Source organism: Nanorana parkeri, unplaced genomic scaffold (genome assembly GCF_000935625.1).
Source record: "Nanorana parkeri isolate BGI_ZX_2015 unplaced genomic scaffold, ASM93562v1 scaffold112, whole genome shotgun sequence".
NCBI lineage: Eukaryota > Metazoa > Chordata > Amphibia > Anura > Dicroglossidae > Nanorana > Nanorana parkeri.
Window position 1 is genome coordinate 1052607 of NW_017306380.1, and position 14956 is coordinate 1067562.

At 44.8% G+C, this 14956-nt stretch overlaps 1 protein-coding gene across 2 annotated transcripts in view; it reads right to left on the reverse strand.

The window, feature by feature from the left end:
• Positions 1–14956, reverse strand: part of ACVR1 (activin A receptor type 1) — a 77600-nt gene that overhangs the window by 6036 nt on the left and 56608 nt on the right. For both annotated transcript variants that reach the window (XM_018553159.1, XM_018553160.1), the window contains exons 5-7: positions 12030–12129; positions 6424–6570; positions 2185–2460 (exon numbers count right to left, since the gene is read on the reverse strand). In XM_018553159.1, coding sequence (XP_018408661.1) covers positions 2185–2460; positions 6424–6570; positions 12030–12129 — 523 coding nt within the window. The remainder of the gene's footprint in view (positions 1–2184; positions 2461–6423; positions 6571–12029; positions 12130–14956) is intronic.

Sequence of the window (14956 nt, forward strand, 5' to 3'; positions counted from 1 at the left end):
TTGGAATCCCTGCCACTGCTACCTAAAACTCTCCCTTGCTAGCTCCTGGAAGACTTCTCCACATTCCATTCACGCAATGGAAAGCAAGACCTAAGGAGGTCTTCCTATTTTGCAGCTAGGGGGAGGTTTATGTCAGTAGTGCAGGATGGGGGCACAGTGGCACCCCATTCCTAGAACTTCACCCCTTTTTAAAATAATATTTCAGGTGTAATGTACTACAATCCATTTTTTTTTCCAAACTACTGTGTAATCTGCTGTAAAAACACAGTGAGAATAATGATAATCATGACTATTATTATCAATGTCATAAAATGAAGCTATTTATTGGCAATATAAAACCCAGGTTTAGGCTTTTAATAAAGAATTACATGAAATGTGCTTGTTGTACAGGACGATGTAGGCTGCCATCTTCTGGACATCACTGGAATTAAAACCAATAGACAAAAAGCACAATGTTTAAAGCCTTAGGGTTAGGCAAAGTAATAAAGACGATAAGTCAGACCTTCTTTCAGTGTGGGCTATACTGGTGACCATCACCAATACAAAACCCCAACCTAAAAGGAACTCTGTACTAAAATGTTGGCCCCTGAACTGGTAGTAGCATGTCAGTGCAGGCTTCCAGTGGTACCAGAATATCTCATTTTCCATTTATAGAATCCCAAATGCCCTAAAGCCTAGGCCAGTGGTGGCAACTTTGGCACTCCAGCAGTTTTGGAACTACAAGTCCCATGAGGCATTGCAAGGCTCTGACAGCCACAGACATAACTCCCAGAGGCAGATGCATTTTGGGATTTGTAGTTTTGGCACAGCTGGAGTGCCAAGGTTCACCACCACTGGCCTAGGCCCTCTAACAAATGGCAACTTTGTGCATCACCACAGGCAGAAAGGCTGCCCATCACATAGGGAATAAGTCAAACACTACGCACAGGAGGAGTTGGGGCCAAGCACCATAAAAGCTGATATTTACATATTAGAGCACCCATTGGTTTAGGGTTTCCTAAGGATGCTTTAGATCCTTGGTTCTCAACTGGTGGGTCGCGACATGCCTTCTTTCCAGGTGAGAGACTCCTCAGCCTCCCCCTAGCAGCACTGTCAGTTCTTGTGCCAAGCAGCCATTCAAAATATGGCCCTGCGTGTCAGCTGGAGGTGGGATGGGCTGGAAGTATTGCCATAAGGGAGCTCCATCCACATGTGCATTGCTTACAGCTCCCACCTGTGCCCTGTAGAAGTTCCTGGACTGATGTCACATTCTGGCACCTCTACAGGGCAAGCAAGGGAGCTGTACAAGCAATGCACATATGGATCCATTACAGCACAGCAGCCCGCACTGGACACAAGGCTGAAGATCCATTACAGTTCTCATATGGTAGCGAGAAAAAAAAAAAATTATAATTTTTTGGAGTGTGTATGTGAGTGTGTGAGTGTTTGAGTGTTTTTGAGGGTCCGTTCACTCAAGTACAGTGTGTTAATCACACGCGATTAATGCACTGTACCATGCAATCGCACCTGTGTTGTGTGTTGCGTTGCCATTGATTTGAATGACACCCCAAACGAACCTCCCACCCACAGTCCGATCGCCTGCACCCAAAGGGCCGATACTGCAATGCCGCGCATTCCATTGAAGTACGACTTGGGTCACAACTTAATGACCAAGGACAAATGTGGGTCCTGAGGTTACACCGGTTGAGAACCGCTGCTTTAGATGAACAGCGAGAAAGCCCACAGCATCCTCACTTGCAATGCAGGTCAGTTGGATGTGCATTGAATGAATGCCTGCGACCAGCGGAGCAGGGGAAGAGAATCGGCTTCGGTGGGCAGTGAAGCTGGTAGCAAACCTGTGGGAGCGAGATATAAGGTATGTATAAGTTGCTTTTTATGTGTCCCTTAGACATTTAACACTTGCAATGTTCAGGAGCTCCACTGCATGGGCCATGCTTTATATTCATCTTGAATCCCTTGTGGCAAACATGGATTACATTTTACCTTCTTAGTCTATGAGTATTTGCAGTTTCCTACTTTCCCTTCCAAATGCTTCAGCCTTTTGTTTGCCCTTAAATAAGGGCATATTAGTATTTCTAGAAGTGGTCAGCAATGGCACTTTTCATGCTTCTCCAATGACCGGTCTACTTTATTAAACACCTTGTGAATTTGAAATGATCCCAAACGGCAACAAAACCAGCTTACCTAGATCTGCTATACAGCACTGGCCGTTCTTCCTCACAAGAATGTTCTTGCTCTTCAAATCTCGGTGTGCAATGGCGGGCTTTCCCTGGGTGCCAAATATCTCTACGTGTAAATGTGCCAGTCCACTGGCGATGGACAAGACGATCCGAAGGCACATCACAGTGTCCAAGGTTGTCACTTGCAAGTAATCATAGAGAGATCCCATTTCATGATAGTGAGTAATCAGCCACAGCTGAGTGCTGGAGTTTCTGGATGTCATGTCCGAAGCGATGAAACCTTCACAGACAAAAAGAAGACACATGAGGGTCAATCAATTCTAATACAGAAGACAGCTGAATGGCAGAGCCTATGAGGCAGCTGCGCAAGTCACAAGCAGAAGAAAGCCACTTTCAGTAGTCTAAAGCTGCCCATACACCTGACTATTATCGTACCATAATCGCGCGTGATCCCGCAATCATACGATAATCGTAAGGTGTATGGGCAGCGAGCGACCGCATTTACTGTACGGTCGCACCATTTTCGTATAACGAGCACGCTAGAAAACCTACCGAAAGTCATACGATTTTCGGCGAGTTGGTAGCGCGATCGCAAGACGAAAGCCGCACGGCCCGAGGTGCGCAAGCGCACACTGCCCGCTCACCATTGCAATTATCTGCAAGCCCTCCCCTCAGCGGGGAGGACTTGCCATGATCGCAAGTACGATCTGCCTGTCCATGATGGGCAGGTCATACGAACGTTTAATCACCTTACAACCATCGCGCAACGAAAGCCATGCGATGGTTGTAAGGTGTATGGGCAGCTTTAGGTGTTAGTATGGGTCAAAAACTCTACTGTGTCCAACGCAGCCCACTTAACAAACATGTTGAAGTCCAAGCTAAAATAAATCCAGCTAATTAAAAAGGAGCATATCTCATAAAATGAAGAAGAAGTGGCTCATATTATGGTTTAAAGCTGAACTGCGGGAAAATAGCTGAACACACAAGAAAAACATCCGACCTATTTTACTTTCCAAACTATTTGTAATTCGATTTTGCCTGTCCTTCGATTGGAGGCACCTGTCACACTGCATACGATGATCTCTCCATTTTTCTCTACTGCATAATAGATTTCTCACTAACCCACCCACAGAACAAAAATTGGAAAATGAAGATCTATTCCTCCCTTAAGACAGTTCTGTGCAGTTGAACCTGGGTGGTGACTGTTCCCACGGAGCCATTTTGCCTTTTTATAGGAGCCGCTTTTCTCAAGCAAGGTTGTATGGAACCCCCGGATTCCTCCAGAGAGGCCAAGGGGTTCCTTCATCTGTGGCAGACAACTTCTACCGGTCTTTGCCTGCCTAGTTCTGGCAACAACACTGTCCAGAAGCCAGCCAGAGGAATGGGACCAGCTTAGGTTTTTCTCTGGCTTCTCAGGCAAGTAACCACTGGAAACAGACAGCAATGTTGGGGTTAGCATTCTGTAAGGTAAACATTCTCTTCACTGACCACACTGGATTTGGTGTGAACAAGCCCTGACACCACGAAGAGCTTATTCACACCAAAACCAGTGTGTGCCAACATGGTTAGTGGCTGGAGTGCACTGGATTGCATAATGAAATCCTCCTGCATTCTGGGGCAGGACGGGGCGTGGCGGTGCTATTTAAATCAATAGCACTGCAGCCATGCCTCCAGCCCACGGTGCGATCACCCGCACCAGAATGTGTGGCACAGCAATGCCCATGGTCCGGTGCGATTGCAAAAAAATAGTGAGCATGCATAAGTGTTGTTGGAGACTGGGTTCATGCTTCAGTGACAGTCAGACTGGAGACACGTTACATGAGACTGCTAGAGATCACTGCTATTATAGCCCGTTTACAAATCAATGTTCCCACATTACAGCCCCCTTAAAAATTTGATTTTGATCCTTAATATTTATTATAAAAGATTATAAAACATCAGAGGGGAAAAAAACCAAACAAAAACCCCATAAAAAGAGATAGATAGCATAGAAAAAGTTATATAGTGTGGAAGGATTGAATCAAACCATTCAGCTACTAGAAGCCAGTCTAAAGAATATTTTTCCTAAGTACTAAACCACTGACTACTTCTTGCAGGGGCCCCAATAAATGCCAATGGGCCACATGAGGCCCCTTGGGCCCCAGCGGGCCAAGGAATGAAACGTTTACAAAGCGTGGTCATAAACAACTGACAATAAAACATAACCGTGATAGAGCCATCCTTTTACTTTTACATGGCTAATCCCTCACCTAAGCTCTGATGCTCAGCACAGCCAATGTCAGAGCATTGTGCAATGTGTCAAGTAGAGACTCATTCGGCTCCTCGCCGCCTGTTTACTGGTACGCATGGTGTTAAACATAATCCAGCTATTAAAATGTGAGAACCAGCCGCAAAAACAGAGGCTTGCCTAGACAGTAAGAATCTGCTTGTAAAACCGTCCAAGAAAAAGGAACTGAAATGATACGGAATGCAGAAAGTAAGCCCCAGGCGCTGTGCATATACACTCAATTGAGCAGATCCTCTACGGGGACGCCGTGTATCCGGCTACGAGCTGTTCAGCCCATCTCAGTGCAAGGAACAATTCTCTGCTTTGCTGCACTGCTGTCTCAACATGCAAACATATTTACAGGCGAGGTACACCGCATGCAATGATGGAAAAGAAAACAAAATGTCTGGAATGAGAAAGCCAGCAACGAAAGTAAATGTCACTTCATGTTAATCTCCATTATTAAAAGGAAGAATAGAGTTTAAACCAAAATTACAATTCTTTTTAGAGTGTGCTATATATTTATAGGGACTGCCATCTTAAAACTAGAATCCAGGAAAGCATCTAACACGCAACTAAAATACATTTATAGGAGCTGCCAAATTGTTTGCATTTTTGTCCATTCAGTTTTGAGATTTACGCAGCACAGCCTACTGGCCAGGCAAGAAACCTAATTTTTCTCTGCTGCATTTCAGTAAAAAAAAAAAAACAAATGAGCTTATCTTTGTCACTCTGCCCTCTCCTGTCAGCATGCTGCCTGTTAGTAATGCACCTAATTGGCCTCCTGTGCTGCTTCTCCCTCTACCAGTCTGCTTCCCTGCGCTGCTTCTCCCTCTACCAGGCTGGCTCCCTCTACCAGGCTGCTTCCCTGCGCCGCTTCTCCCTCTACCAGTCTGCTTCCCTGCGCCGCTTCTCCCTTTACCAGTCTGCTTCCCTGCGCTGCTTCTCCCTCTACCAGGCTGCCTCCCTGCGCTGCTTCTCCCTCTACCAGCCTGCCTCCCTGCGCCGCTTCTCCCTCTACCAGCCTGCCTCCCTGCACCGCTTCTCCCTCTACCAGGCTGCCTCCCTGTGCTGCTTCTCCCTCTACCAGTGTGAGCTCGGCATTGCAAGATGCTGGTAAGCAAAATGTAGGTTCTTGCATTGTTTGCATTAAAAAAAAGGTATTAATGTATACATAGCTGCATTAACTTTGTACTAAATAGTGTAATATTCGTAGTTTTGTATGATTTGAGCTTTACAAAACGTATTGATACACCATAATCGGTGGTCTCTACAATAGTCTCTATATAGACGGGCCAATACAGTATTTTAATAATGCTCTTTTTAGGGAGACTGGGATTTAACATTGCATCTTGTTATCAGTATTCGCTTTGTAACAGATGGATTATATATCTCCTGCATTATTTGTGTCTGTTATAATTACCTGTAGTTCAGCTTTAAACAAACCAGCAACAGTACATAAGTGAGCCAGCACTGGACCTTTAAATGACCATATCCTTATGTGAACTCTAACAAGGCATGGTGCATACAACTGAAATCAAGTCCTAGAGATGGCTGTGCTCTCCTTGAAGAAGTTAAACTGGAATCGTCATGTACACTAGGCTGATGTAGCCAAGTCCCACAGAGCTGCAGAGTGGTATTTTTCCATTAACAGAAGTTGCTATTAAACAGTTACTAAAACAAGTAGCTGCCCTGCATTCCAGGCCGCTGTAGCCATCTGGTGAGAATGCAGGACGGCCCTATTGCTAATTTAATCTGCACTGTCCCAAACCGATCATTTAACAGCGCTCTCAAAGGCTTGGCCAAGAATTCCCCTGCCACTGGCAGTAGCCTAGGCCCTATTCCATCTACAGCAGACAGTAGGATGTGTCTGTGCATTCCGGATGCCATGGACTTAATAGAGCAAAGCCTCTAGTCTGCAGCAGGAAGGGAATGTGATGTACAAGGAGGTGTGCTTAAGTGCTATGAATGGCTTACCTAGAATATTTTCATGTCTCAGCAGCACTGTGTTGTATAATTCCGTCTCTCTGAACCAGGATTTCTCATCCCGCGATGAAAAAATCTTCACTGCCACACTTTCGCCTTGCCAGAGGCCACGCCAGACTTCCCCGTAACGACCCTTACCTATAGGGAGGGGGGGAAAAAAAATCATATTAAAATGGCAAATCAGACAAAATGGTGGTAATGTTAGGCCCCACAGCAGAGGTGGATTTGGTGGGTTTGATTTAGTAAAGGCAAATAGGCGGTTCAGTTTGCAAGGCAATTCCTCCGTAGCTTAGTAAAAGAGGTGAAGTGCAAAAATACTGTTTTTTTTCTCACTTGCACATGATTGGATATTTTTTGCAAAGCGAGTTTTCAGCACATTCACGAAGCTAAGGGAAACTCCCTTTTCCCTGCAAAGTGAACAGCCTATTTGCCTTTATTAAGTCACCCCATTGCATCTTAGGCCCAGCGTTGCTTTCAGTTTGTAGGCCTCTCCAGTAACTTATTAGGATCATGCATAAACCAAGCGTACACAGACATTTGTGTTTTTGTATCTGCCATGACAGCAGATAATACTGAAACAATGCATCTGAGTGCAAGGTATTTGACCATTTGAGTATCCCAAAGCAAACTAGCAACAGTGCTCATGTGCAGAACCTTTTTAACACCTGCAGTCAGAGGCCTCCGGACAGCATCCCACTCTGCCGTAATCACAATCCTCCACGGGGTATACAGAAATCTTTCATTTGATCCGATTTTACTACAATTTTCAAAAAGCTGGAAGGAAAAAACACAATCCGGGTCCATTTTTGCCAGTTTATCCACATTTACATCAGCATTATGCTTTCTCCTTCCCATTTTAGAAATACTAAAAGCCAGCTTCACTTTTTTACGTTGTAGACAAGAGAAATGGATAAAAAAAAAAAAAAAAAAAAAAAAAAAAACACCCTTTTATTTAATTTGTATTCTGGTTTAGTGCAATGATCAATAAAACATTCAGTAGAAAAAGTACAGAAAAGGAATGAAGACCAAGGGCACTGAATGCACCCTCTGACACTGATTAAAGCAAACCTGTGGTAAATGAAAGCTACAAAGCCAATGACAACAGGCAGATGACAACATAAGCAGCCATCATATATCTGCTGCAAGAAGTGTCACCTCATTTCTTTCCAGTGGTAGTTATTATATCCCCCCCTCAATGTCTTGTGCTCGAGCTACCTATCATCAGTGCTGAGGTTAGGCTTTCTGCAGCAAAAGGTGTCTGAGAACAGCTCATGGCCTTCTTGTAGCTACACGTTCACTTTTAGGGAAACAAAACGTAATACAGTAAACTCCCAGCTATCCGGCACCCACAGGGCTCAGTAAATGCCGGATAACTGTAGTTTCTGGTTGCTTAAGAGTTAATAGTAACTCTCAAGCAACCCCCTGCGTTCTGTCTCAGGTCCACTCCTCTGCTTAGTGGGACACAGTATCCAGTAGGTGGAAACAGTACCAAACCCCATTTAGGAGGCTTGTCATGTGAAACAAGACCAGAGACACCTTTATCAAGGTGACAAGCTTGGAGATGTCTTGCCTGTCACTTTGATAAAAGGGACCTTCGTGCTCCCCATCTGCACGCTGTAATTCCATCAGTTGGCCGCAGTGATATTGGGGCTGTCGAGATAGAATCATAGCATGCAGAGGAAGGCCAAGCACCCGAGACTCTGGAACTGTCACATGATAAAAGATAAGTCAGCAAACTACAGCTTTTAAACACAGTGAGGATCGTCAGTGTGGGCAGCAGGACAGACTGGCAGTAATTGTCTTCTATGTTGGCATTGCCTTCTTTTTTAGTTTTCTACAATAGACTGACATTTTAACATATATGAGGAAAGAATCAGGTTAATATAAAGCATCAGTACTTTGTGCTTCAAAAACCTTGTTCCCAGATATATCTTTCCATCTATCTATTAAAATAATGTTTTATTATATATGTAATAGAGGCAACATGCTGTTTTTGCTCATAACAAACCATATGGCTGGTTATGGAGAGTATCCATGGAGATGGCGAGTATCCAGTAGGTGGAAAAACCTTAATGTAGAGAATGGTCTGAAATACAAATGCACAGGTCCACTTTTTGGCTTGAAGTGCAGAATCTCTTGAACGAAGCAGGCACACATATTAATAGGCAGCACATGTGATCTGCTTTACCTGATACAAGATCTGTATTTCTATGCAGTCAGTCTGATGGAAGATTAAACTCAGCAGCAGAAGCAAAGACTAGTCGAAATCACCCTACCATCCCAAGCCCCCATTGCCCACTTCCCGTCCTATGTGCCATCTGGATAATGAAGGTGCAGTGGCACACATATTAAAAGGTGCCTATACACCTGACGATTATCGTACGATAATCGTGGGTGATCCCGCGATCGTACGATAATCGGCAGGTGTATGGGCAGCGTGCGACCACATTTACTGTACAGCCACACGACTTTCGTCTTAAGAGCACGCGGGAAAACCCGGCGAAAATCGCATGATTTTCGGGGGGGGTTGGTAGCGCGATCGCAAGACGAAAGCCGCACGGGCCGGTGTGCGCAAGCGCACACTGCCCGCTCAGCATTGCATTCATAGGCAAGCCCTCTCCTCAGCGGGGAGGACTTGCCATGATCGCAAGTACGATCTGCCTGTCCAAGATGGGCAGTTCGTACGGAATTTGAATCACCTTACAAGCATCTCAACGAAAGTCATGAGATGGTTGTAAGGTGTATGGGCAGCTTTAGTTCATTTCTCTAATTACTATACTCTCTCCTTCTGTCAGCATGCTCACTGCCACATGTGTGTTGCAGCACACCTGATTGGCTCCTAGTGCTGGTCCCCTTCTCCTAGAATGCTGTGCAGAGGATTAGGGAGGCAGATACCAAGGCAAATTCAGCTACATAAATTTTTTAGCATTTAAAAAATTCATTTAAAATTTTAAGTTTCCATATTTTAACATGGAACACAAAGTATGTGGAGCATATGAGGAACAAATCTTACACTTACATTAGGTACAGTAAATTCAACTAAGATTCTTTTATATTTAAACTAAACCGAGTGAATAAGATGTATTGTCTGCCAACGGAGATGAGAGGTGTCTTTCTGACCCTTGCACAATTGCAGTGATTGCTGGATAGCACTAACAGGTCACTGATAAGGTGCCCATACACTGCACGATCATACGAGAATCGCAGGAAATCCCGCGATCGTATGATAATCGTGTATGGAAGATGTGCGACAAATTCTACTGTATGGTCGCACGACTTTTGTATTTCGAGCATGTTGGAAAGCCAGCCGAGAAGCGTACGATTTTCGGCTGGTTTTTAGCATGATCGAGAGATAACTGCCGAACGGGCCGGTGTGCGCATGCGCACACTGCCCGTTCAGCATTGTAGTCATCTGAAGCCTGCCCCTCAGCGGGGAGAGCTTGCGATGATCGCAAGTACGATCTGCCCCTCCAAGATGGACAGATCGTACGTTTTTTTTTTTTAAATTACTTTACAACCCTTGCAAGACAAAAGTCTTGCGAGAACCCTCGCAAGACAAAAGTCTTGCGAGGGTTGTAAAGTGTATGGCCGTCTATAGGTTTTACTTCCCGTCTGAAGCTGCTGCTTTCAGAGCTGTGTACACCTGCCCTGATCTGGACACGAAACAAAAAACTGAGCTGAGACTTTAATATGAGCAGCTGAAAGACAATCAGCGCTAATGGGGACCCGGCGTTGTAAATTGAATCTCCTGGCAGGAGCCAACACTTCTGAAGGCAACTGAATGGTAATGCATTTTACATCATCGCTCCATGTCGGTAAATCCGAAACATTCAGCCAAGAATGCTTTAAACTGACACTCATTAAAATGTCAGCGCTTTACACAATGGAAAACCATCACAGGTATACAGCAGTGATACAAACCTGAACACACAAGACCTTTTGTGCTAGCTCTGCCTCCCCGGGGGTGACCTTCCTTCCTTAAGGCAACATAATACAGCCTTTGTCTTCCTGGTAGTTTAGACTTCTGGGTCGGCTTTAGGGTTCAAATGAAAAAGCTTGCTAGCAGGCCCATGTCTAGTCATAGGGGACCTAAGGTGCCATCAGGGGTCAGATCAGTTTTTAGACCATAAACCAACTGGCATTGACTGATTGATTGGTTTTGGCTTCATTAAGTAAATGTCGCCTGAGACTTTAGATGAGAGTTTAAGCTCCAGGTATATTTTGGATAAGGGTGACTGAAGCCCAAACTCTGGAGCACAGGGTAGCCAAGCACAATGAAGAGGAAAGATACACACTAGCAAAAAGATACATTCTCTTATGGCAGCAGGACAAGGCAGGGGTTGAGGACACATTGGAGAGGAATATCAAGAGTCACCATCACACCAAAAGTCATTCAGCAAAAGTCCATTTATTGACACATTGCCATTCAATAACAAGCGCTTTCGGGGCCTCAAGGGTACCCCTTCACCAGGCTCATGTGTATAAGTGTATACACATTAATGAAAAAAAAACCCAAAACATACATTTATTTAGATTTTGCATTGGAGCCTGCAAAGCATTGCAATTATGACCAGTGAATTGTGTGTGCAATGCTCCTGTAAACTGCTTGTCCAGCCCCAAAGGGTGTGGGACCGGACTTTTGCTGAATTACTTTTGGTGTGCTGGTGACTCTTACTTGATATTCTTGTGTTATACACGGTGCCGTCCGTGGGCGCTACAAGCACCCACCTGCTTTTGCAGGTTCCGGTAAGGAGTGCAGCTGGTTTTCTATTCACATTGGAGAGGAGTCACAAACCCCTCAGCATTTCAAATAAAAACAAATCAAGTGATGCCAGGGTGGTCAGAAGCTATGCAACCAGCATTGACCCTATTTAGATGTGCCTCAGGTAGCATACATTTTAAGGCTGAGCATACACAGAGTTTTTTTTTTCTCCCCATCCACACCAGACACGTGTATGGGGCAGTCTCCCCCGCTAGGCTATTGTCTGACAGTCCAGGGTGTGCCACGTCATAGTACCCAAAGAGTGACTGCAGCTTATTGGCTTTGGGGGTTCCTAGTGGAGCCACACACTGGTCCAAAACTTCCACCAGTGTATGGCACACTTAAACAACCCTGCTGAATACGCCCTGCGACAAACCCTGGGCATGGCAACAGTAGGGAAGAGCAGAAACATATCAATGTGCTACTGATCCCTCATTGTTCAAGAAGCGTGGTGGGGTTAGGTCCTAGACCAAGCTCTGCTGCTTAAACTGAAGCTGTGCTGTCAGACAAAAGGTGTCTAAACTAAAGAGCAGGAGAGCAATATTACACATTTGTTCATAGGTAAATCTAATTCACATTTATGTCTTGCAAACATGTATATAGTTATTTGCCTGGAGTCCATTTATTGCATCCTAATTTGTACAAGACAGAAGCCATAAAGGAAAAAAAAAAGGGGCGGTTCAGCAAGAAGGTTGTGCGCTCTGTGAAGCACAGCATTTTAATGTCTGACCTGAAAGCCAAAATCAGACTAATGGCAATGAAAAGAAATTACTTCTCATTTACTACAAATTTTGTAAATAAGCTGCACAACACAGCAATGAAAATGATTACTGACCAACACACTCCGCCAGGGTGATCTGGCGGGCCACTGTTCTCTGTACCAGGAAGGGTAGTCCAGATCCACTGCCAGACGTACACGAGTGATCCAGCAGATCCTGAGGAAAAACAAAAGTGCACAGGGTTCATATTTCATATACAAGGTTATAAGTGAATTAAAAGTCACTGAAGTCTTCTTAGCAAATGGATACTAGGACAGTGCTGTGAAAACAGGTAGACCATACATATAAACATTAGATAGGTGGGAAAAGGGGTTAGAACACCTCCATAGGAGGGCATATTCGCTGGAAAACACACTGGGTGCTGAAGTCATCTTTAGACACAACACTAGTCATTGGGAACATTGGGACTTTTAATAACACATGGGAAAAAAAACTGATAACCAAAAGAGGTGCAAATGTCAGGCAAACTTGGCCTGCCCCCATTTAAATACCAGCATTTGAAAAGTATTCATGGTCTATTAAGGTCTAGGCCTCACTGCAGTTATTACCATACTGGTTTCATTATCTAGAAAATCACTAGCCCAGAACAATTATGCACCCAGTCCGAAAAGTCTAAATTCCCATCCTACATGGCTTGTTCTGGCCTGTTCACACCATATGCAGTTGTGATGCAGTCCGTTTATTTCAACTGCTGCCGTTAAAACACATCCCAATGCTTTCCTATGTTCTTTCTTGTGCCTTATTCACACCATTGCAGTCGATTCAACTGCAGTCAGAAAAAGTACTGCTTATCCTACTTTAAAAACAAGCAAATAATACAACAAAAGGGCTAGAGCGCACTCACTAATGGGTAAAAGACCTGTTAAGCTTATAAAGTGTGTGTGGTCAAACCATGAATGAACAGGAGTACAGTGTGCAAGCTCTATCAGAAACAGGGAGAGGAACCCTGTGAGTACACAAATAGTGATTTTATCCTACTTTAACTGCATCAAAACGCATCCAACGCAGTGCAAACGCATCAAAACGTATCGCAGTGCAACTGCGCAGACGCGCACAGTTGTGATGCAGTTTCTGGTGTGAACTAAGCCTTCATGGTCTGTCATTGACTAGGTCAGGGAGCTTGCACTATATCACAAATGATTTGCAAATCTTTGTAGTATGTATGGTCTTTGGTTTGTGTCTACTGATCCACGGGATTTCGGAGAAGCAAAACACACCACTAGGTGGCAGCACTTTGCATCCTTTATCTGCAATACTGGCCAGAACTCAACAAAACATCTACTACACTTTATAAGCAATCACAAAAGTGAGATGTTAATTCCAGCTACATAATACATCAAGCCAAGGCAAAGGAAATGCAATCACTAAAAGACATAGTCCACCTTTTGGGGGGGGGAAACACCAATGTGTGCAATGCTCCTGTAAACTGCTTGTCCAGCCCCAGGTTCAAACAAAGGGTGTGGGACAAGAAAATTTGACCATGTGCCATGTAGAACCCTAAATATAGGTGAAACATGGTCAGAAAGGTGGATTATTCTTTAATAAAAATTCTGCTGACCATTTCCTGGCACTAAAATGATTTGTTAAATAAAAAATAAATGTACGTAATATAGCAGTGGCGTCACAAGTGGGGGTGCGGCCCGCACTCGGGTGACACCATTGGAGGGGTGTCACCCCCTCCAAAAAGTCAAGGCACTGGGTCACGGACCGAGAGCCTGACAGTTTCAGGAGAGAGGAGGGGACCATAGCTTATCCCGCCGGGCGACTGTCTCCTCCTCTCTCTGCCAGCGTCCATCACCAAGATGGCCACCGGCAGGTATCAATAAGATTGCTGCGCATACGCGATGGCATCACAGCGGGGTGTCACCCAGTAACCGCTTCGGGTGAAACCCAGCCTTGGGACGCCCCTGTAATATAGTAACACTAAAGTGAAAGGGGACAGACCCTGCACTTACAGACTTATGCCCAAAAAAATGACCCTATGTAGAAGCGACCCAACGTCATGCAACTAAATCCTGATAGCTACCTGCTCCACTGTTCCAAAGTATTAGAAGCTAACAAAAGGCTTAAAACACCTACCACAGGTTACCACCGCTGTAAGTAGAGTATGAAGAATCGCTAACCCTAGTCAGGTCCATTAGTCAGTCTCCATTGGATGCAAAGCAGGAGTTTTCATGCAATGTTAGAAGGGTGATTTATTTGAAGGAAACGTTTTCTTTAAAAGATAATGGCCAAACCTTTTTTGGCTTTAGTTCTCTTTTGGGTCAAAGGAGGTCATTTCTGTGACCCAAAACTCAGCATATTGTTATATTGTTCGGATTCACCCTGCTGCCTGATTGACAGTTGCCTCTGCCTCTCTAGAGTCAGAGCCAACTGTGCCCACCCCCTCACTTGTCTGTCCCTCCAGTCAGCGCTGGAGGAATGGAGAGGGTTATCCCTGTGGGGAGCTCCATGCAGGGAGAAGACTGTTATGTGATCGCTCAGTTCTCGATCTATAGAGCCGACCTGTGACAGCTGTAGTGCCACAAGTCAGCTCTAACTATGGCAATAAGTGCATTTCATTCTCCCAGTAGTTCTCCTTTAGGCCCGGTTCACACCTAGGCGTATTGCATATGTGCGTCTGTCGCGCGGTTTTTTACGCACGTTTCCGAGGGCTACTTGGCTGTATCCCAATGGAAAAGCGCAACAAAAACGGCCCAAAAGTAGTACCTGTACCTTTTCAGGCGTGGGCCGTTTTGTAGCGCGTTAGGGACGGGCTGAAATACGCCAAGGTGTGAACCAGACCCATTGAATACAATGGGATTTAGATGTTTGAGCGTTTTGTTCGAGCGTAGAACGCGCTACAAAACGTTCAGGTGTGAACGAGGCCTTAATTTTACAGCAATTTGTAGCTCCGTTGCTCAGAGAAATTGTGAAGCCTTTCTTGCCTGTGACAAGTTGCTAGCAACAGTCGTTCTTCATTTACCTCCATGGCTTAGCTACA